The following is a 24,702-nucleotide window of genomic DNA, read 5'->3' on the forward strand; positions in this document are numbered from 1 at the left end:
ATGTACTTGTAATTGTACGACGAAGCTTGCAATACTTACATTCGAATTGTTTTACTATACTCGAATATGTATAGTAAGCAAATTTTAAGGAAAGCAATGGTATAAAAATGGTAGAAATGTAGATACGATATTAACATCAAAGTATCTAGTATAGAAGTATCAGTATACCGCATTAAGTACATAATTTTTAAACTAAATTACATTCTGTTAAAAATAAGCAATAAAGTCCATATACATTCGAATGCGCAGTGTAGGGAAGCCAATCGCAGTTTCCTATTTACAATACATGTACGAAACAAATACCTGCTTTCTAAAAATCACCGGCCACCGGAAATTCAGAATGAAATACCGCCGATGGTCCGGCATTCCGGCGAGTTCCTTGCACACGCCTTGGACAAGTCCGTTGCTTTATTCTTCCGATGCACTTTATGTGGCTAAAATACTTCGCATTCGCGGAAATTTCCGCTCGAACGACACCGGGAAAAGTGGTTTCCAGAAATTCTCCGGCGTCTGTCCACGCGTGACTGCGTTTAATTTCGAGCTTCGTTCGGGGAAAAAACGACCACCTGATCGAACCTCCGACTGCATCATAGAGAAACGATCGCAAAGAAACCGTGGGAATTTTCTTCAATTGTTTTCGACCAACGAATTCCACGATTCTACGAAAAAGTGTATTATATTTCACGCATGGAATAATTTTCGAAATGATTTATTCTAAAATCGAACGTCGACTTCGTTCTTGAATATTCCTGAGTATAGTATAGAATAGAATAAATATTGTACAAATTACGTTGTTTCGCACGATGTTAAAATTGTTATTAATTTATTAATATTACGGAAGGAGTGTGGCCCTTGAATCAGGACTGCATGCAGAGGATCATCTTGACTTCTGAGAGCTTAAAGTGAACATCAAACTTCGACAAAGTGAAATTTCACGTGCATCAACCCAATAACGAACAACCCTCTAAAATACAGCCTGATTTTCACCTGAATCTGACAAAATTCGCAAAAGTCGCTACCGAGAATCTTCCTGTAGCTTCAAGAATTTTCTGTTTCGTCGAAGACAGATGCAAATCGAGTTCCGTGAAGGGCCGGATGAAGAAGGTCTGATTTTCCTCTCGCGCAGCCGCCCCCGTAAAGGGTCGAATGATTTCTCGCTGAGCATCCTCGTGACAAACGACGCCGAGGAAAGCAATCGCCGTGAAAGCCTCCCTTGCATGCACGTGCGGTTCTTGATGTTGGCCAGCTTGTACAACATCGCTTGACCAGCGTGTTTCATGGCCCTCGTGAAAGGAAACGTTCCAGAAGCTCTGACGCTCTGCCGATCGTTGTGGGTTTGTAAGAATTTTATAAAGACACGTGGACAGGACGTAATTGGTGTTACAAGGATGTATAATCAACCAACTTTTTTTGTTTTATTTTGTTTTATGTTCATTATCAGACTCTGAGAAGATGGAACGTGTAGTTTGGTTTGGGAGTTGGGAATAGCAAAAATTACGAAAGATTTGTTTCTTCGTGTGGTTTTTCCAGATCGATGACGAGTTAGAGAAGCAAAAATTGTCGAAGAATTAACAATTTCTAGCGTTTTACGTAATTTGTTTTCATCGATATTCATTTACTTCGCAGAAAACAAATGCAAATTCTCACGGAAAAACATTCTTGTCAGGAAAGAAGGAAAAACATATAACAAGTCGATAGAATCGGAAAATATTCCAATACTAGTTTTCGATGTCCACAAACAAAAAAAAGAAAAAAGAAAAAAACAACGCAGAAGTTGTTCGCCCTCGAAACTTCGCCTATAACCTACTTCCACGCGATTTATGATTCAACGATGCCTGAAACTTATCATCTCCTCAACAAGACTATAAATCTATACGAGAACGTAGATAGGTATTCTTGAAAAATCGAAAAGTTGTCATTCGATGGGAAATTTCAGGGTTGATCTATATCTGGTCGATCGGTCGAGCCACGATCGAAAACGTAGTTATTATTAATAAGCAGCCAGGATAAATTGTGGCATAGGGGATGTCCCGAGTTTCTCGATGACACGCAGTCCCCAGGCGAAGTTGCCGGGAGTTGTCAAACTGTTCTTTCCTCCCCAATGATCCGGCAACTTGCTGGAAACGGACACCGATTCCGAGGGGAATGGCAGGTTTAGCGATCAGCTGAGTAGACAAGTGATAAATAAGGATAATGGCTCTTGTACATGCAGGTACAGGTACACTGACTCATCCAAGTATTTGGACACTTACTAGTACTTTCACTTAATACATATATTAAATGAATAAGAAATGATACTAGCTAGAAATCTTAAACATTCCTTTTTTATGCCTTCTTTCCTTAATAGTAGGTATATCGTAGTTTCCAATACTAAATACTGATATTTATAAAGTAATATACTACTAAATATACTAAATATAAAGTAATTTCATATTAGGTAATCAATTTTTCGTGCTACATACAACTAGAAAAAACCAAATAAATTAAAATATAGAGTTCCAAATTCTAATAGTTTCTACATTAAAAAGTTTACTTAATCCAAGAAATTATTTCATAGCGATAATTATACAATAATATTCCTGAAGTTTTTTTTATACAGAAAGCTCTCAACTAACTCACTAACGCGATAAAAAAAGTTCGTAATGTTCTGCATCTATTTTATTAAATTTCCCAGATATTCGTCGTGAGATCTATTTTCAAATGTCCCAAATTTCAAACTCTCTCTCAATTATAAATATTTATATCAGAGTTTATTCAATGTATCTTCGTAAACCACCATATTCTTTTTCCGTCCTAAGATGTATTAAAACTATTCTTGATTAAAAAAGAAAAACGGAGGACAGAGAAGGGAGAAAAGAGGAAAGCTCGTATTTCCGCGCCCGTACGGCGGCGAAGAAAACTTTCGTAATTAATAAGTAATTTCCTCGCTTTATGGCGGAGAGAAAACTGTCATAAAAAGTTGGCCCGCTCGTTTCTTTCTCCCCGTGGCAAAAACAATACAAATAAATATCGAGGATATCGGTGCCGTATTTCATCGCCAACTAATTCCCCGCGATCCTCCCTGCCAGATACGCTTCTTCAAACGTGTGAATGCTATCGATTACCGGGCACGTAATTAATTTCGTTTCCTAGATTGCGATTTTTCTGTTTGAAAGTTAAGGCGTTGAAAAACAGTTGCAAGTCACGTTTGCGGTATATACAGAGTGTCATATAATTGCTGATATAGCCAATCAAATTTCTAGGTGAAAAAGCGAATAAAAGATTTAGACGAATATTTGCCCATTTCGAAGGTTCGTTCGTGAGAAAAAAATCAGTGAAAAATTTCTGTGTCTTTACCTGTTTTTTTTCATAACAAATTTCAATAATTATTTATATGTAATTTAATGTAAACGACAATTAATGGGCAAAATTAATACACATTAAAACGAAATGTAAAACATTTATAATTGTTTAATTAGTAATTTTATTAATCCCGAGTCAGAGGAGAACAGAAATGACAATTAAAATACGAGAATATACACTCTTTCTGGTACGAGCAATTGAGTTCACTTTAAACGTTATAAAACTAACATCGATTAAAAATAAATACTGTTTTGTTGATCGACGAAATATTTGTGAATTAACATTCAACAAACAAATGCAAACGAGACTTCATCGATATCCACCGAAAACCAGCTAATTTATTCGAATTTTGAACCGTCGTTCTATTTAAGCCCGCGCGTCTGACAAACGATACGCTTATACTACTTGATTAATGCTCCCTTCGTTCAAACCAATTGAAAGGCTCGTAACAAAACCAATTCGTATAAAATTTTTCGATTTTCTTTTACATAACGGTGCATTTTAATAGGTTCGAGTGAAATTCACAAAACGATGGAACACGAAATAACGGAAAGTAAACGATTTATACTACTGAAAAATTGTAAGTTCCACGTTCTACGCTTATTATATTTTCTACAAAAAGATAAAAATCGGCGAGAGTTATTTTCGTCACGAACCCTTCAAATATTTATCAATCTTCAAATATGAAACCACAGGTGACTGATTTTCAAAAATGACACGATACGATTGTCCACTGTCGGAAAAATCGTTGGAAAATCGGAAAGTTTCGGTACGAACGAAACAAACCGATGCGAAACAATGGAGGAGGCGAGGCTTTCGCATGTTGCAAGTGAATTTGTTTTCCATGGCACACGTGTGTACAGGAAAATCGAGCTCGTAGAGAAGTACAATTGACGCGGCTGACTGTTTGAACCGGCAAATTCAAGAGTAGCTGAAGTGGGGAATTTTATTACCGGTAACAAATCGAAAGAAAGAAACGAAAGGACAAAAGAACCGGAGAAAAACACCGGAGTTTGGTTTACATTCGACGAATAGCTCGCACAGCAACTGACATATCGAGCATTTCCTTTTTTTCCCACGTCTTTTATATCTCGTTTCCGTTCTTTTAACGTAAAATAGAGAACCGAAAGGTACGATTTACTTTCAAAATTGATTCTGTTGAAAAATTTTCATGGAAGTAATTATTTCGGAATTTTAGTTTCCTCGAAGATCGCTGTCAAGTTGAACGTCCGACGACATCTGACAATCTATTCTGTTAAAAATTAAATTCTGTTAATTATCAAATTATTTCCCGAGTATCGTCGAACCAACAAAATCTTTGAAAAAATCAGCAAAAATTTCTTCGCGTTTGATAGAAACTTTCCTAGTGGAGCACGGTACTAAATTATACCGAACAGTCAAGGATCCATGACCACAATGTGTCCAGCAAAAGGATGACAGAGGCAGAGAAGAGAGAAAGAGGGATACGTGTAAGAGACACCTGACACGTACAAAGACAATGTCCGTTGGACTGAGAATAGAGCGGAAACAGAATCAACAAGATGAAGTCCGTTGCCTTAGGGATTGTTCATAAATTATGGACGCGTTAATTGTAATGGAGTTCCCAACCCCAACTGTTTATTGACTTTGCGCCGTTGATGAACCTTTGTATCATGTATTTTGCCGGGAATTTCGAATATCTTGCGACGATGTTTCACAAGTTTAATTTACGTCGTATTTTCCGAGTTAAAGAGAATTATTTCTAAGAATTAAAATACTGTCTTTCAGATTGAATTCGTTCACCGAATATTCTTACGCGTTTTGTCGAGAATGTTGCGCATCTTGTACTGTTATTTTAGCAGTTTCATTCATATCATATTTTGCGGATCAAAGAAGAAGTTAATATTTCAAGATTGCAAGTTTCTTCGGGGTTTCTTCGAAGATACTTCGCAGAAAGTTACGTGTGTAGATACTTTCTTCGTCCATTACACACAACATGCAACCACAATCACAGAGAACTGAAAGTCTATCTTTGAATCTAAATGGACTCTCATTGCGCCAAAGATTTGTAACATAGCCCAAAGCCTGACCACACAATGTACCTACGTAGGAAAGAAAACTTTCCGGAGAAGGATTCAACGATTCTCGAGTTATAAGGTAATAGATAAGAAACAAACGTGTACAGACGTTGCTTCTGATAGCATAGGCGACATGCTCGCGCCTGAATTCCAGCCACGATCTCTACCTGCCTGCTGGTGCCTAACGATAAAACTAAAAACATTGTTTACGAAGAGGACACCTCGGATAAAAAGGCTCTCGTATTCTTTGACACAGGTATGGCGACAACAGCTGGCGCGAACACAGTTCTCGCGCATAAGCATTTTAAATGCGCCGATGTTCTGTACTTTAGATGCATTAAAAGTAAAAAGAAAATCGGTCAATACCGGTTATTTTAAACGCTATCGTCGGCTAAAAATGTATGTAACGCAAATGGCGCAGGCCGTAACCACGGGCGCAGCTAGTATTATATACAACGAAACGACATGTTTCAGAATTACTATTATTACCACGATCGTCATTAAATTCGGAATTAATTTATTTGCGCAGAAAATGTGAGAACAGTGTGTCTGTTTCGATTTTGATAATATTGAAATTGTTTGTGGGTCGAGTTCATGCGTCGATTATCGATATCTTCGCTGGTGTATCTCCCCGGAAGCGCATAATCGAAGCTTTATGCGACAATGTCGAACCAGAATATCCTCTCAAAGGCTGCGAAAGCGTTTTCGAGATTCAAATTGCCCCTCCGCCTACCCCTACATCCCTCGAACGATATTACTCGATGAACGTGATTAATTAACGTGTCTCATTCGTACGGTGTAAAAGGGATCTGCGAGAATTTTACGTGGTCGTGAGAACTACGACAGCGGTAAAAAAGAATTTATGGCGACTGGGAAATTGCTAGAATTTTATACGATAAATTTTGATCTCCATCGATTTCTCGATACTTCGCTTTGTTTTTCTCTTGCGTGTCACTCTTTGAAGAAATATTATTTTTATAATAAACGATAGAAATCTTTATTCCTGTAGCTAGATACAGAGATAGTTTAGTTTGAGATTAGGTTTTAAATAAACTTTAATTTGAGGATGTAATTGCTTGATTTTTTAAATTATTTGCTAGTTAATTATTTACTAGCTTATTTTGCTTATATTAGAAATTGCTTAGGCTTGAACGTTATTGTAATCCTACATAGTGTAGGATTCGTAAAAAAAAAATTCTATAGCGAAGAGTGCAAGTACTCACCGCATTGTTGGTGTGCGTTTGATCGGTTTTGAGTTCTCTGTGGTTGCTGAATTGAACGTAAACTGCCCTGCCACGGAGCTGAGCCATACACGAGGCATAGTAATTTACCATCGTCGCAGCAGCATTTTCATCCGCCATTTCCAGGAACGCCTGCAACAGAAAATCACCAGAATATGGTTAGAACAATCTATTAAATCGGAATATTTAACTAGAACGATCGTTTGTTTTTTTTTACAAATAAGTGATTTATCGTAATGATTTTTTGCCATCTCGAAACATCGTTTCCCAAACATTTTATAATACATTCCAAGCAAGAATTGCAGTTCGCAAATCTGAGACATCTTGAGAATGCCAGAACAGAAATAAGAAAAGGAATTCCACTTTCGTGGACGATTTCAATGCGGTCGAAGGTAAAATCGGGAAACGACGCGTTTTGAAATCCAAAAGAGAGGTTAGCTCGTCGCGCAATCCAAATATTAATGCAGAATTATCTCTGTAATTGAATTTCCGCGTATTCTCCGTCGATGTTACTTAATTTCCACGCGAAATTCCCTTCTGATCGTGGAATACAACTTAAATATTTGCCAGGAACAATAAAAACTACTTTGCAAGGCAATGAAACGTCAACATTTCGATCGCATCGTCTTCTAAATGTGTTTTTAACACGATAATGGGACAGGAACGACTTCGAGACAACGATCATACCGTTCCGATGAAAATCTTAACAAGATTGAGAAACAATTATCTTAGAATATTTTAATATCATATTATTTCTTCAATTTTACTAAAATTTCGAAAATCTAACAACTGTATGTTGAACTCTACCGACTTGAACGTAGATTATGTAAAAAATTATGCCATAATTTTAATCTAACGTGAAATAAAAATGTTAAAAGTAAAATTTAATTGAAATTAAATTAAAAGAATTTAGTTTTTAAGGCAAAATTCGTGATAATTTTCATGGAAAATGAATGTTGAAATTGTAACGATGGATCAAAGGAAGAAATTCTGATATTGCACTGATAATTATGATACAATTAATAGAAGTGTAATGATTAATTGTAGAATGGATAGACTAATAATGGGAAATTTAATTGGGAGAGATGTTTATGCTAGGTAAATTGTTATTCATTCGATATTCTATACCGCCCGTCCTGTGTATCATTTCGAATAGAATAATTAGATTTATTTATTTACAGAAGATCGAAATTTATTTAAACATATAATTTTTCTATCTCTCGTCATATGCGAGATACCAAAAATATTCATGTCGTATAAATAAGAATTTATTTATAATGCATATCTTAAATACCTTTTAATTGTAGAAATGGGACAAAGTTTCTTTTCCATCGTACAAACGAAAAGAGTGGCAAAGTCAGTAATATTTCAAGATCTGTATGGAATGCAAGTTGCAATATACCGCTTAAGTAACGTGAACGGAAAAAATGTAGGCAAGTTGTAAATTCCCTTCATGGGGCAACTACCGAAGAAAGTATGTTTCTGAAAATGATAAATAATTAATTGCACTTCGTTGGCAGAAGTGCCTTAAGAGATATCGATTTCTCGTTAAAACGTCTCAAAGGACACTTTTTCATTCTTCTCTTCCCTCCACCTTTAAGCGTTCTATATTTTTTCCCTCGAAACGAGGCATTCTCCTTTGAGCTCGCTGGAAAATCGAGAACAAGGGATACTTTTTAGAAAGAAAGAAGAATAAAAAAAAAAAATTCGTGAAAAATTAATTTTTCCGTAGAACCTACCCAGAGAAGCTTCCAAGATGATATAAATTCGTCCTACTTGCCGCGGAATGTAAAAATTAATATGAGAATATTTATAAACAGAGAAAATAAATACAATAAAAATAATTCACGATTAAATCGACAGATTTATATATCGAAAGATTATTGAGATAATTTTTAAAGAATTCCGTATAAATATTATATAGAAATTATACGGAATAGTAGACAAAAATTTTAATATTGACAATAAAATTTAAACTAAATATTGGTTAAAATTAAGATCGAAATTTAAATAGAAAATTAGCCGAGTCTAAGAACAAAATTGAAAATTAAATTAAAATAAAATTACATACAATCTGGTCCAAATTGACATTACGATAATGTTACTTGAATATTGATAGACTTTTAAAAAATTCCATAATACTGCTCAAAATATTCATAAAACTCCTATCTTGCTCCTTTATCTTATCTACGTAAAAATATCTATGTCCGAATATTCGATTCATCTTTCCAAAAATATTCTCACAAACCAACCTCCTCTATTAAAAACTCTACGTCTCCGTGTACATAATAATTTCTTTCGCCGCCCTTAAGAGAAAAGAAATGGAAAAGGGAGGAAGAAGAGGAGAAAAATCTGTCGAACGATCCAGAGAGCAAATTCGAGATTCCAGGTCGATTCGCGGAGGGAAAAGGGAGAAACAGCTATGTGCTTGGAAGGCATTTTTACATTTGCCTCGGAGCACAGCCGCCGCCATAATGGAATATCTGAAGTTCAGCTCGGGTAAACACACTTGGGACACGAGGAAATTCAGCGGAAAAGAAGCAGGATGAAAAGGAAAACAGCCTGTTTTTCCTTTTCTTTCCTTTTCTTTTTTTTTTTTTTTTTTTTTTAGAAAAAAGGCACACACAATGAAAGCTTTCATTTCAATTACGCCATCCCATTAAAAACCATGTACAGCTTCGATCGTTAAAAGAGTATTTCTCTTCTTTCTCATTTTCTATTAATTCTTGCATTTCACTTGTACTTGTTCCTTTCTGTTCGTTTGTGAATATTTAGAATTTAATTATTTTATTAATTTTATATCTTATTTTGTTTAAGTAGATATCTTTTTAACATAGTCCTGACATTCTGTTTTTGAGCACATAATAATACGAGATCGATTCGTAAATGTTATTCAGTTATCAAACTTTAAATTACTAATTACAGGCTGTACATCTAATTTCGCGCGCGAAGCAATTCCCTTTTTCCCTTCTTTCGTAATTCTTTGAAACTTTGAAATTTTATTTCGCTCTCGTTTTCCCCGTTTTCCTTTTTATTCCGTCCGTTCTCGGTTTCTCGACGTCTTTTTCTCCACATCCCTTATATTTTTCTTTCGCCAGGCTTTTGCTTCTCCTTGCCTGTCAGTCTACTTTTAATGAATTTCTAGTCTGAAAACTATATTATAAAGACAAGAGTGAAACGCTCGCCGTTCCTGACGATTCTCTGAATTTTCATATAATTCCTCGAAATAAATTCTTGTATCACTGACGTGACTATCTAAAAATGTATATATTTAATACAAGAAAAGAGACGATACAAAATAAGTAGTTACTTATCAATTATGAACGTAGTTCTGCTCGGCTCGAATCGCGGAAAAAGTTAAGAAATAAGAGATTAACAAAAGATTTTCGAATGATCGAAAGAATGGCAGTCGCGTTTCACCGCGTTTACAAAGGGTGAACAGCTCGAAGAGGTTGAATACTTAAAGCGTACCAACCGGAATTTAATAAAGAGAATCCGCTGTTGAAGATCGACAACAGGAATGCGGGAATTATTTTATTATTACATTCTGTTGCGTTCTTGAAAAATATTCGTCGATTCGAAATGCGGTTCGCGAACGAAGTCTCAAACATACGTATATGTTTATGCTACCAAGTAGAAATAAGAAAAAAAAAAGAAAAAGGAAGACAAAATCTCTCAATGTCCGAAAGGGTAAATAAGATCAATAAATGAAAATTGAGTCTCAAACATTTTGATGATCACAAGAAACTTATTTTATGAGCGTTCGAATCATTGAATCGATCTTGAAAAAATTTTCCGACCCTATTCTGCTTTAAGAAAAACATGTTCGATTGATACGAATATTTTTTGCCATTAACATTAATTGTATTACCCAATTTACCCAATTATTCGTTGCATATGCGGAGGAATTATTTTATACGAAAGAATTCAAAGCGCGACAAAAGCGGCTCGACCGAGCTGCACTAACGTGGAACAGCTTCGCTCGTTCGCTTTAATTCTAACGCGCGATTCCCATTAAACGAGTCGCAAAATCCGATCAAAGAAAGTCCCGGGAACTTCCAACAACTGAAATTAACGACATCGAACTATTAAATTTCTGCAAACTCTCGCTGCGACTACGTAAACAGGGAAATGAGGCGAGGCGGAGGAGCGAAGGTGTTTTAGAGAAACACGGAATTGCAACGGGACGACGATCACGCACAGGCCTCGGAAGGAAAACGAGACACTGGCATGATTGCTCTCTCTTCCATTGCAACTCGGATTTTCTTGAGAACCCGACGAAACGGCTCCGATTGTCACGGTTAGGGTAATGCGAAATCTCGATCCTCATTTTGCGTCAGAATTTTCTCATTTTGAATCAGAAGTGTAAAAAACAAAGGCAAGAATTTTCCATCCGCTGTTTAAAACAGCTCCATTAGAAATAAAAGATTACCAACCCCCTTTGAACCGTTTCCTTATCTAAAAATAAAAACCTTCCATTTCGTCATTCCCAAGACAAATCTGTAAATCCAACGCCCTTTCAAACATATCCGCATAATGCCCCTGTCAACTAAAGACAAAAAAAAAAAAAAAATAAAAAAAGGCAGAAATAGGGGAAAAAAGAAAAGTGTTGTGAAAAGTCATAGAAGGGGCTTCGTTAGAGAGATTTCCGGATGCGGGAAAAACGAGGGTAAATCGAGTTTTGCGGGACGAACGATCATTCATTCGCATTTCCATGGGGTTAGTCATCGCCCTGCGAGAAGTACGACGGGGGAATAATATCGTCGGCAGTACGAGAACACCACCAGTCCTGAATTTAACCCCGTTAACTCCGTTTCGAGGCGCTAATGACGCATAGAGCCGCGCAATTGGGTTTTCGTTTGGAACGCGGGCCGAGCGCGCGGATTTCTCGCGAGGACTGGACACACGCTCGCGTGTCCTAATGTCGAGCCGTACTCGGCAATTGTTACACCCGTGATTGCCGTGAAAATGATCTATTCACCTGGAAATGAACGCGCAGTCGGTCTCGAAAGTTCCGGCGATTTGGTTGACACTTAACCTTGCTACGAATTTTTATATTTCCATCTTGCTTGCCTTTTAGCGTGTAAAAAGAATTTGTAACGTTCTAGATTGCGGTCAAGTTTCACAACGGGTCAATGTTTAAACGGCGAAATCCGATTTCGAGTAAAATTAAAGCTTAATTTGCCATCGTTTGTTTAATTAGAAATATAAAAAGGCAAAAAATAGATAAGACACCATCTGAATCTAGCGAATAAATATCCAACGATAGCCAGCTTGCAATCGTCCCGGAATAACTCGATAACCGGAATAACGTACTCGATTCAGAACAAAATTAACCCTTGATAAGGTTCCTAATTTTCTATCCTTCGTATATTTAAAGAAAGCTCCTTAATAGCCGAAAAATAAAACAAGAGATAGCCGAGAGAACCATATATTACTAAAAATATATCTCATGAAAGTAATGCAAATAGACAATCAGAAGGGAAAGGATAAAAGAAATAAGAATTACCCAAGTAATGAAAATCCTAAAAAATGGAAGTCTGTTGATAATGCAATGATAATGCAAAATACGAGAGAAATTAAAATAAACACACGGTAACGCATTGAAGACGACAGAAGAAGAAAAGAAAAGACGAATATCGAAAGGATGGAGTCATCGTACACCGAAGGATACGAGAGATTAGAGGGAAGAAATCTAGGAAGGAAAGAGGAGTACTTGAACGTTAAAATTCCACCGAAGGCAATAAGAACAACAGTTCAACTGAAGCTAGCTGAGAAAAAAACATTCTATCACGAAGAAAAAGCATACGAGAAAATAATATAGAAAGAGAATTATGCGCATTGCGCAACAGGTACAAAGAGGAAAATGTAAAGCACGCGTTATTAGAATATCCCCTAAACGAACAGTTATAGGCAGAGCAACTGAAGGGAAAAATGACGATGAACGAATTGCTGATAGTTAAATTCGAGAACGGAGCATGAGAACTATTCTACGATATTTAAAAGCAATAAAGTTAAGGGCATTTTTCAGGGACTAATAAAACAAACTCATGGATTCGAACTTCACCATACACACCCACGTTTACATATTCCAAGTAGTACAGTAAATAAGTGTAGTGATTGTCATTCAATTCGTTTCTTTTATAGTGTGCTATGTAAATAAGCTAGTAATGTAGCAATAAAACTAAATGTAAATGCAAATTAATTGAAACATAAACGTATGGTCTTCTATATAGTATTAGAACACAGACGAGTAAATAGAAAATAAGGAAAAACAAATGTAAAGCGTTCTACTTTGCGGCATAGATGTATTTGGTGAATCGTAATGAGAGGTATCCTAAATTACGACAAAGAATTACATACATACGTACACACATACATATTTAAAAAAAAAAAAGGCTCAGTTAAAAATAAGGAAGAAATTAAAATATCCTTGATACGTCGTCTGAATCTCGCAAATAAATAAATATAAATAAATATCCAACTTTAGCAAACATGTAATTGCCCCAGCAGGGTGAACAACAGTTTCCCCGAAAATAAATAAAATGCAGCGAATTTCAAGGAAACCAGCGTGGAAGGGTAATACGTAGACGAGGTTACGACAGTGGTCGCGTGTAAAGAGCCGTTTTCTCGATCTTAAGATCCCGTCCAGCCCAGACGAATCGTGATCCCTGGATTACCACGCGTAACCCACCCCCAATGGCGGCGGGGCAATCTTCTCTCGCCGCCTGTGTTCGCCCTATGTCGCCCATAAAGACGTTATTGGATCGAATTCCCGTGCCACGCCGTAAACAATCGCCCTGCTGGTGTGTTCTACACAGAATACAGCCTGTATGTCGTTCCGATGGACACGCGACATCGTCAATGGGACGACTCGGCCATTCTTGGCGCTCGGATAGTGGACGCTGCGAGATTTCAGAATTCTTCCGCATTTCTAATGGAAATAATTATGGAAACTACTACTGTGATTGTTGAAAGTTTATTCGGAGCTTATTTGAAACGTTACTATGAGAGATTTAAGGGCTGTTTTAATACCAAAACTATTATGACTGACTTTCGCTATTTCGTATAACGTTTAGTTCATTTGCAACTTGTTTGAAACGTTACTGTACCAAATTGAAGGGCTCTTTTAATATCGAAATCAGATTTAAGGACTCTTTTTAAAATTTCGAAAACTCGTTGGCACTCGTATCTCATAGCAATGCCAATGAAATTTCGAAACGTTTTACGTAACACATACGATATGGACACGAAAGTTTTCTACGATAAATATCCAAATACTTTCGCGAGCCGATGTACGCTTCGATACAAGAAAGTTCGATATAATTTTCGTCTGGAGGCGAAAGAAAATTCGCGAGAAAAATAGAAAAGTGTAGTCTTGGGAATGTACAATCATCGGAAGAATGGGTGGCATGACGATAATCGTAGAGGCGTGGATATCCCTCGCGGTAACCAAGCCCATTACAAGGGTAGAGACCGCGTTTATGGCCTCGTAAATCAACTAGAGGGGGTGGCCATCGAGCGATTATTATTTTGTGGATACACCCGCCTCTCTGTCTCCTTCTCTTCCTTTGTACATACGCTACCCGTGAGAAGTTAGGAATCACCTGGTTTAAGAGCTACTGCGAACCGTTAATCATCGTGGTTTATGAATTTTCGAACCAACCCTTTAGTATAAAATAGAAATTGTCCAAGGGTTTCTTTTAACAGAAAATTATCAAATTGTCTCGTAGCGCCTACCTAGTACTATTACCTCTGAACAACTTTAGATAATTCAGCAGAAAGATTCGGTTTTTAGCCACCAATAAAAATTCTTGCAATTACATAAACGTACGTAGTTTCGTCTTGCTTATGTTTTTAGCTCCGTCGGATATCCATTTTTCTTGCTAAGCTCTGTGAAATCATAGATTCGTGCTATTTTGGTATCCATAATTTCAGTTGGAAAATAAGTCTCCGAAAGAAACTGTTACACTTGCATTCGGATATTTTTGTCCCTATTCTTAATATTAACTTCGATAAACTGGCAAAATGTTTCGTTCGCAATTACCGATTTAATACCCGAAGTAAACAACGCAAGAAACACTTCGCTCGGATTATCAATAATTTTCCATATCTGCGTCATTTTAGCGATTCTAAAAATGTTGAAAAATTCACACGCACCATAACGCTACGGAAAAATCGTACACGTAAAAATCATTTCAAACGAGACTCGACGTTTCCAGCAGATCTCTGATCCCTGCGAGTTCGTAGAATGGAAAAATGGAAGAATGGCAAATATAAGGACACGTGTAACACACCTACACGGTCTTATACACGTATACAAATGCGATGGAAGTTTCGCAGGACAGGTCGTCCCAAAGGATCAAGGAGAAAAGCCGCTTCTGTCCTCGAACGGAAACCAGCGGAAGAAGAAAGAGGGTCAAAAGAACAGGATCATCCTTCTCTTTTTCTCTCGTATTTCTCTGTTTTTCTTCCTGCCCATGGAGGAGAGAGTCTTCTTTTCTGGACGCTCGATCAAAATTTATTCACGCGCGGCAAAATTCTCCGCGGACTTCCGGCTCTCCCTCGGAAGCAGCGATATTTCTCGACACTGTCTCCCACCGTTCCTCCCGTGAAATATATTTTCTGATTCTTATATGGCGGGGCTGACGGTTTTATTACGATTGATCTTCCGCTTGGAGATTTTCTTTTACCTGTTTAGATGGATTTCTCTTAAACAATTTTTTGATCATTTACGAAGTTGTAATCCTTAATCGTTATTATCGTTTCAAGATATAGAGACACTCGTTTTACGTTTCTTTCTCCATACATTTTCCATTAACAAGCACCGAATTCACGATAATGATTGACATATGTCATCTAATCCGAAATAACTACGTCTTTAACAATCTTAATAAACAACCTAAACTTCCACTCCACTTCATGAATTCTGCCCCTCTTTTATTTCAAATAAAAACTCTTCGTCGTTTATCAAGAAAGCATCAAATGTACCGTAAGGGTAATTACGAAACACCAAATTTCCAACGATCTTAAGCAACCACACCATAATTAGTCAACCCACTTCGCAAACTCAGTCCAAACCAAGTAGAAGCTCTCCCAAATAAAAAGTATCGTCATCTTCAAACCCAAACCTGGCCCCCTTCGTCCCGTTCGTATTTCCGCGATTGATGAAAACCGTAAGCGTCCGGGTGGCAAACTACCCCCACCATCCTCTCCACGAAGAGTAAGAAGCCGAGTTATTTCTGATTTAAATAAACTCGGAGGATCTCGTCTCGACGATTCGAACGAGGAGAGCCAAGGCTTGTTTGCTCGTCGACGGAGTCACAGGGGCTGATAGTGGGGGAGCCGGAGCATGAATGTAATTTATCCGGGCTATAAGGGATGCGAAACGACTACGTTTGAACTCCTCCATCCCCTTTACCGTCTCTTTCCTCCTCCATCTTTCTACCGTGCATCCCTCCAACTCCTTTTTTCTCCGTTTAAACGAGAAACGCTGCACACAGAGGGAAATATCAAGGGTTGGGCGGCCGTGGGGGTTGTTAAGGTAGAAGCTCCGGTGAATCAAAGAAATATTATATCATTAATACAGACCCCAGGGTGCAATGGCGCCGAGTGTCTGCGCCGAGTTTCTCTTACCCTCTCACCCTTCTCGGACCAACCCCCTTTCAACTCCCCACCTGAGGGTCAAAAGAGGAAAAAGAGGTTTGGAATATATATCTTCATAATTTGACGCGGCTTATGTACCGAGCGTAACCATTGTTTACGGCTTATAGGCTCGCTAGATGGGGCTCGTGCTTTATGGCGTGTGCGAGGAATCGAAACAAACTCGTGGATCGAGAAATAGCTTTTTTAATAAGCTGTCGAAGAGCGTTCTTGACGCTCGCATTGCATTTTTGCATTTTTGATGCTGTGGTTTGAAGCGTCGTCTGATGCTTCTCGTCGCAACGATGAAAATATTTTTCTCTATAAAATTTTTCAATAAATCTATTCGACGTTATTTGTCACAAACGAAACATAGAATCACCTAGTATTTAAAAGAAATTGTAATCCACTAGCATCCGTATCGCCGTTCCAAGAATCTAGCAACCAAAATTCGAACGTGTTTAGACAACGATCTTCAATTTTCATCCGAATTTATAGTTTTGAATTGTTGACAGCTGTCCCGCACCAAATTTTCACCAGAACCACTCATGTTCAATCGCTCTAAATTCTTTAAATCCTGATAAAATCAATAATAAGCAGAACATGTTGAAAGTAACATAAAAAAAAAAAAATTACAAAACAGAAAAAGAAATTCCGAAAAATTATAATAATAAACAAAGTTCGATCGATTGAGACATTAATATATACACTTTTATTTCCCTTTGGAATAAATTCGTTCAGTTTTCCTCGGTTTTCTCGATCGGATTTTCACCCGAAAAATTAATAAACACCCGAAAGGCTAAGAGGATTACCTCGGTTTTGGTTAAAGCTCGTGTTTCCGCGAGTCTACAATGACGCATGCACACGGCCGGTTCTCACGGCCGCAACAAAACTTGATATAAACCCCCCACCCTGTCCCTTCTGATGCATTATGGTTTTCGCCGGACGAAGCTGCTTATAATAAATCATTCGGACCTCCTGAATGTTACTTCCCTCCCGGAGTATGCCTCAAATGAACAAAAGGGATCTCGTGGTCGCGTGATTCAGCTCCGAATGATGAATCTACGCGTCTCGTCTCGCTTCCTTGAATAATAATTAGTCAGATGGTATTTAAAGACTCTCTTAATTTAGCAACGATTAATTTCATTGAATTTTTCTTCCTTTCACATTTATCTTTGTAGATGCAATTAGATTGTTCGTTATTTAGATAGGTGAATCTTAATCTTCGAATTTTTATTGCCACTTAGGTCTTTACTATTATTCGACAGAATTTTGTAAAAAAGTGAAAAAGTTACAGACACAAAAGCACGTCGAATACACTCAATGTGCAAAAACATACAAAATATCCAAATTAGGGCAACTAGCTGTTTAAAAATGTCCAATTCGAGACAAAAGGTCGAGCTACAATGACCAAATACCACATTATAATAACCCTGCAACACATTCAGTTTCTCGCCAACTATCCCCTATTTTCCATCCAATGGCTATATACATATACATGTATATGGAGAATACGCAACGAAGCAAACTATAGTTTGCTATACATTGCACGTTGGAGCGTTTTTCGCCCGAGCGGTTCACGTAATAATTTTCCACGGTACCGGAAGCGAGGTTCCTGCAGGTTAAGCTCTGATATCCATGCACTCTCGAGGGACACGTGGCTGGCTCCATTGGTTCGATTAATTAATTAGCACCCATTATCGAGTTTCAAGAGCGAGTCGAGAGTCCGCGCCGCGGCTCTGTGTGTTTTCCGTACCCTCGAGGAAGCAGACGGCTGAGCTGGTCCGGAAACGAGCCAGAACCTCGGGGAACATCCACGTTACGAACACATACCACGGTATAGAGCGAAATGATCGGCCGGTTAACATTTTTATTTATTTCTGAGCCTACAAGTTGTTTCAGAAATGAATGACCAAATTCTGCTCTCCCTAACGGACGGAGGTTCAAAGAATAGTATTTTATTGTCTGTAGCAGCGGCTCCTAAACTTTTCTGACCCGCGCACCGCTTGGCAACCAATTTTCCTAAATTGTGCCCACCAGTACGAGAGAAACAGCGTAAACGCCAAGCAGTTGAAGCGCCGCCAATTCAGTAGACGAGTATGCTTGCTGTATTTTGCATTTTTCAATCTCTTTACCGCGCCCGTAAAACAATAATCACGAGAGATTCTAAAAACTATGAAAAAATGTGAGTTGCGCGAACAACACTCTTTGGGTCAAAAGTTACGAGATTATTGATTGGAAAATTACGATCAAAATCGCGAATGAAATGATTTGCATCAAAAAGTTGAATAATATACGGCAAAGGGCTAATCAATCGAGAATCGATGAATGCATTGTCCGTAACAAGTATTTCGATCATCGTTTTGTAATTATCGCGAAACTTCCTCAATTCACGGTTTGGTAGATTCGGAATATTGAATCACCTAATGGTTGTTTCTGTTTCTCTGAACTCGGTGAATGGACTAATAGCGTTGCATCGTCTACCGAACTTTCAGCTAACAATTCCCTTCGATAACTTCTCGTTTTAGTCGCAAATTCATACCTCGTGTATTTCAAAAAATCAATCACGGGCATCAATAAAATCTTCTATTTATTTTAGTATATACGAACTTTAGATTTCACTCGAGTAAAGCAGGAAATTTATTAAAAATAATAAAAACATAAATCATAAACGTAAGTGTACAGATTCCTTAGTTTACTCTGATAGGAACGATATCGCACATGTTGATTCTACGCCATAGATGGAGAAATTAATTAAACATTGAACAAAAGAAATGACAAGCCACTGAACAATTTCAGTTATGGAATAATACACAATCATTAAATTGCTTCTGCAGAGCCAATATGCAATAATAAAATTGATGTTCCATCTGTCAAACTTTACGCGATACCAAAAAGAAACGTACTAATAATGGAGTGCAACTTGCTACTATTAACTTGTCATGAATTTACGCACCTCTAAAATTCACATTTTATCTATATATTTGTTCACGGAAACAAATCCCTTGGTATATAATGTGGAGAAAGGGGATAAATAGACGAAGCATACGTTACGAAGTATATATACGTACATATAAATTACAAGAAAAAATAAACATAAAATTTAGACGCGTGTACCTGTAGCAAGCGTATTAAAGAGTGAATCATGGAGCTGACCCCGAATGTACACCGCTAGTATGGATAGCTACGCGATTTACGCGATTAAAGTAACCATATACCGTACACCGTTGCCCAGAATGGAGCAAATTGAAATTCCTCAGACTGTCAGAAATATATCTTAGTTATATAAGATATACATACCTAGCTAACATAAAAAATCCGAGGTATTAGGTGTATCTACCTAATATAAAAAAAGAAACAAATGTACACGACGAGGAATTTGTCGAGGAGGGTTCGAAAATCCAAGTAGCAACCCCAAACGGCTGCAAGTCGGGATGGAAAAGTTTGGCGGGTGAACTTTTCGCGAATAGATCGCGAGAGAAGTGAAAAACGTAACTAGCAACGGGGACAACGGGCGACACACACACACACACATACAATTCATCCCTTTGGGAGTAGTGAAAGAGGGAAAATACCGGCCCGCGGTTGGCCAATGGGAATCGAAGCCGCAGAAAAGCCCCTGTGAAAACTCTTGGCCGACCTCTCCGCCCGGTTACTTCCACCCTCGGAGCAACAACCCCCGACTTTCTGTAATTTCCTCTTTCTTTTCGTCTTCATCGCGGCTTCCCTCGTGGGGAAAAAAAGTCGCCTGCAAGCCGAAAAGCCGATCGCGTGCCTCTTTCGTCCCAGACTTTTCGGACTTTTCATGGGATGCTCGCTGCTGTGGGATGGGTCTGTGGTTTGTTTGGCTATACCTTGGTTTGTAGGTATGTAGTATGGTTTTTTACCTGTATTATTAAGTTAGTTGTAGGATTAATGGATAATGTAATGGATATTGCCAAATATTTGATAAAAATTATCAAATAATCTGATGGAATATATATGAATGATTAAGGCTCGACAATTCAGTGTGCGATTAATCTTAAATTAAAGTAAAATTTAGTAATTTTTTAGCTTCTGTATGTATACCTATTATACGTATAGGTTTTCTAGTATGTACGCTATACATTACGGAAATATTTCTTTCGTTTTTGATTTGTATGGTGAAACCCGTAAAATAGCCATTATTTTAATATATTTTTTACATCTTGATAGAACGATACTTTTAAGCTACAGTATGTATATCTTTTTAATAATATAGCGATTGTACAATTTTTATGCATTATTTCGCTGCACAGTTCTTAATGGATTTACGACGAGACGCGCGGAGGGAGTTGAAATGGATAATCAAAAAATTTCCTCCAATACGAAGGCACTCCACGATTTTCCACGAAGCTAGTTTAAAGGAATTCGAGTCCCTCGGGTATTTTCCGGCAAATCGGAACGTGGATAAAGTTCCCCTGCATTAGAAAAATTTGTTTTCGTTCGTTTTAATCAGACAGTGTTAGAAACCAGCAGATCAATTTTCAAAATGGATTTTCAACTCTCCGAAGTTGAGTGAAGTATATCGAAAAAGTTCAAAGTCCCAAATGATTCCACCACGATTTTATTCTATAATAGATCGACGGTACGTCGTTGAAATAAACTAAAAGCCCGTACATTTTTACAAAGGTAATAGAACGCTACGTCGATAGATATTAATAACTAAATATTGTAATTAGCATAGCAAACCAAAGTATCACGACAAACGATCTTTTCCGTCTTCTTATTCGTTGAAAGAATATGGCGCAGAAATTCTATGGCAAATTTAGAGATCTGTACTTGGAATTTATTAAAAAATGTCAAATTACATCAAAATATCTTAAATTCAGATTTGCAGTCGAGAGATTCATACCCTTTGCCTACGCTGTCTTTGACTTCACAGTCTCCCTACATTTCTACATCGGCTATACGTGTTTGGCGGGGCAATCTCGACCAGGGGCCAACTTTTCAATTTTCCGTCGGTCGATTTCGTTGCACAGAGTAGCTGGGAACACGTGTGCCGTGTGATTCGTGTGCGAGCCTCGCTCAATTTCCTCGGTGACGAGCCGGCCGACTACCTGTAGACGAGCCGATTTATCACGGTCTATAATTGAACGGAAGCAATTTATTAATCGGCCTCGCGCGGCTATACGATCGATCCTACGCCACTGCGCGATTCTTTCATTCAAAAACTCTATTCCAAGGCCCTGAATGCAGGTCCTGTCCCAGTTTTCACCTTTTTATGCAAGCTTCAGCCAAGAGTTATAGGTTAAGGGACCGAAGACGTGGACCTTTCTAGTTCTTTTTAATTAGTTTAGAGTTCTCTACTTCTCTTTCTCTTCGGGAAATATTCCAATTGTTGCTTTATTTCCTCGTGTTATATCGAGCAACATAATTTACGACAGGGAAATAACATTCTGGGGATTTCTAAATTAAAAATGGATAAAAAAAGAATACAGGGGAGAAATGTTTTACCGTTAATGGAAGTTTGCACAGTGAACAGAGATAAAGAACTGACGCGAGCAAAAATGTTGGAAAATCTTGAATGAAACTGTCAATCAATGTTGAGCACATCAAGCAGACAGAGAGTAAACACATTGTACGATATACGAATAAGCGCGATTGTTTTCCTGGGCAAACATTTTTAATTAAAGCAAAATTTGAGAATCTTACTTCTGGATACATAAGTTTATTTTTATATTTGTATTATAACAATAGTAATTATTCAAAAGTTTGAACAATTCGACGGTTGTTCTTTTTTTTTTTTCTTTTTTTTATTGTAAGCCTCTGAAAATCCACTCGAACAGCATAATATTCCTCCCGGAAAATTTCAAATCGACGAAATTGAAGCTAATTCGCGATCGACTTAATTCTCGAAACTACTCCACGTGAGTTTATTTTTGGCGGTCGTATCGGCTCCAAAGATCGACTTGTACGGCTTGACAAAATTATTTCCGGTTGACCGGACGAAAATTCACCACGACGCGACGAGTTAAACGACAGGATCAATGCCGAGGTTAGACCGAGCCAGGTCTTAAGCGAGTTACTTTAATCCAATAGCAAACAGGATGAGATCCGATTAAGCCGCGTTAGCCGGCTATTTCCAGCGATACCGACGCACCGGCGCGTCTTCATTTTCCAACAGCTCCCTCCACCTTCGCGTTAACGTCGACGTTATAGCTTCTAATTCGCACAATATCTGGCGAATGTTTCTAAAAATTAGAAGCTACCTCGCAAGTTAAATTGGTTGGACGAAAGTTTGTCGGTGTTTGTTGAGATTCCATTTATTGTAATCAATAGAACATTCTGACGAGTCTGTGGTTGAAAACCTTTTATCTACGTATACGAACAATAAGTTCATTTGCCTTTGCTATATTAGTTATTTACCAGAATTAATAAAATTTCACTAAGATATAATTCTTATTGTACAATCTGTCTCGCTGATTTATTAAAAGTTAATTAATATTTCCTCTTCAAAACCATTCTCATAATATAAATAATAGGACACGCTGAAACGATCCGTCTAATTAAGATCGAACGCGACGAATTACGTCCACTTTTGCAGCGTCACAGACATCTGTCATTTTATAACCGACGCTCGACGAGTTCATTCAACTCGACAGTGAAGAAGTTCATTCACGTCTGGCTACTATTGCGATATTAGACGTCTCTGAAGGGCCTTCCACCAACTTTACATCTAATTTAAGTAAAATTATAGCCACAGAGTTAATCACCAATCTCTCTCCCTCTTTCTCTTTTTCTCTATATTTCTTAACGTAGGAAATAATTTTGGTGTAAAAGTAATTAACGGTCGAGGATGGATCATTTTCGTTCGTAATGAATAAATTCACTAATTATTCTAATAATCCTAATTTCCTAAATTGAAAAAAAAGTATTTGAGAAAATTCTTATTTTTCAACTAAACTGTAAACTGATAAATTCTTCAAAAAAAAAAAAAAAAAAAAAAAAGGAAAAGGAAACATACTTCAAATATATTTTATTTGTAAATGTTATTATATATGTATTTGTAAATGTATTTCTATATAGAACTATCCTGGAAGAAAATAATTATAAAATTACATAAATAGGTAGCTAACAAAATTACATATAGTGGATCTGTTAAATATCGTAGAAAAGTATAAATAACATGGTAGCGAGAGTAAGGAGGTCGCAAGAACGACGATGCCGCATAAAAAGCCATTAACCCGGCCGATTAACCGCATTAATCACCAATTAAACGTGACTCTTCCGGGTTAATGATCAACGATCGCGACCAACTTCTTGCACAATGAGTTTTCAGATAAATTCGCCACGTAGCAGTGACGAAAGTGCTAAACAGCTGTATAATCCCGTAAAATCTCGATTCATTAGTTAGAGAGGAATAACCTTTTTTAGCGAATGCCAACACGGATCGATTAGTGTATTAGAAAATACATGGTTCCACCTTTTTCCATAAGAAAATAGTTCCATATTTTCAACTTTCAAATGAGATTTCTAATTATATTTCCCGTCCATATTGACACATCATCCAACATTCATAAAATTCACGGAATTAAGCGCATGAAATTCTCAACCAGCTGGTAATTTCAAACTTACTTTCAAAACACGTTTTAACTTAAAACAATTTGATTGAAATCGAGATTTTTTTAGCAAGCGAAGGCATTAATTTAATTAGGAGAATGTTCTTCTCGATACTGATAAGAGTATTTTTGTACGATCGTTATTAAATTTTATAATAATGGGAGAAATAGAAATCGTCGAGTTACAAAGATCACAAAATTCTGAAATAAAATTTCCTTAAAAACAACAGCTAAATTATTATCATAACTACAAAACCAATCTTAGAATCTCAAAGATCTTCTTAATTAAAACTTTCTCGTGTCATCATAAAGAATCAACCAAACTTTTACGTCTCTTCTTCCATAAAATGCGAACTAGTTCAGAAACGGGGGAAAAAAAAAAAAAAGAAAAGAAAAAAGAAGGAAAGAGAAAAATGGAAGAATCTGTCTACTTCGACGCGAAATCGGTAAAAATGTTCATTTCCGCGGGAATTTCGTATGGCGGCCGGAAGTGACCCTGATAAACGGTATTAAACGTTCCAACGCGTGCTTTGAGAGGTCTGAAAACGGTTTTCAGTGCTTCCGCAGCGTGATTCCACGCTTTTATTTGAATTTTCTAGCCCCGGCTCTCTGATAACGACATTCTAAATTCTCCAAATCTCTTCGTACCGGAAGTAGTGGTCGTCAAGCTCGATTAAACGTCGCATAAATTATCTTTCTGCGTCTGTATATCTTTTAAACCTTTATTACGATCCTCAATGTAAAAATCGATATATCCTAATTTCTTTTCTTTATTATATTCGCGATTTCTGATTCAGAAACATTATAATGCAATGCTCATTTTACGTTTTCTGGAAGATG

General features: G+C 37.4%; 1 protein-coding gene across 14 annotated transcripts in view; it reads right to left on the minus strand.

Annotated features, from left to right (window-relative positions):
- Heph (polypyrimidine tract-binding protein 1 heph) overlaps positions 1-24,702 on the minus strand; it is a 432,396-nt gene that overhangs the window by 70,381 nt on the left and 337,313 nt on the right. For all 14 annotated transcript variants that reach the window (XM_072018577.1, XM_072018572.1, XM_072018582.1 and 11 more), the window contains one exon: positions 6,623-6,772. In XM_072018577.1, the coding sequence (XP_071874678.1) occupies positions 6,623-6,772 (150 nt within the window). The remainder of the gene's footprint in view (positions 1-6,622; positions 6,773-24,702) is intronic.

The sequence above is a fragment of the Bombus fervidus genome, chromosome 15 (genome assembly GCF_041682495.2).
Source record: "Bombus fervidus isolate BK054 chromosome 15, iyBomFerv1, whole genome shotgun sequence".
Lineage (NCBI taxonomy): Eukaryota > Metazoa > Arthropoda > Insecta > Hymenoptera > Apidae > Bombus > Bombus fervidus.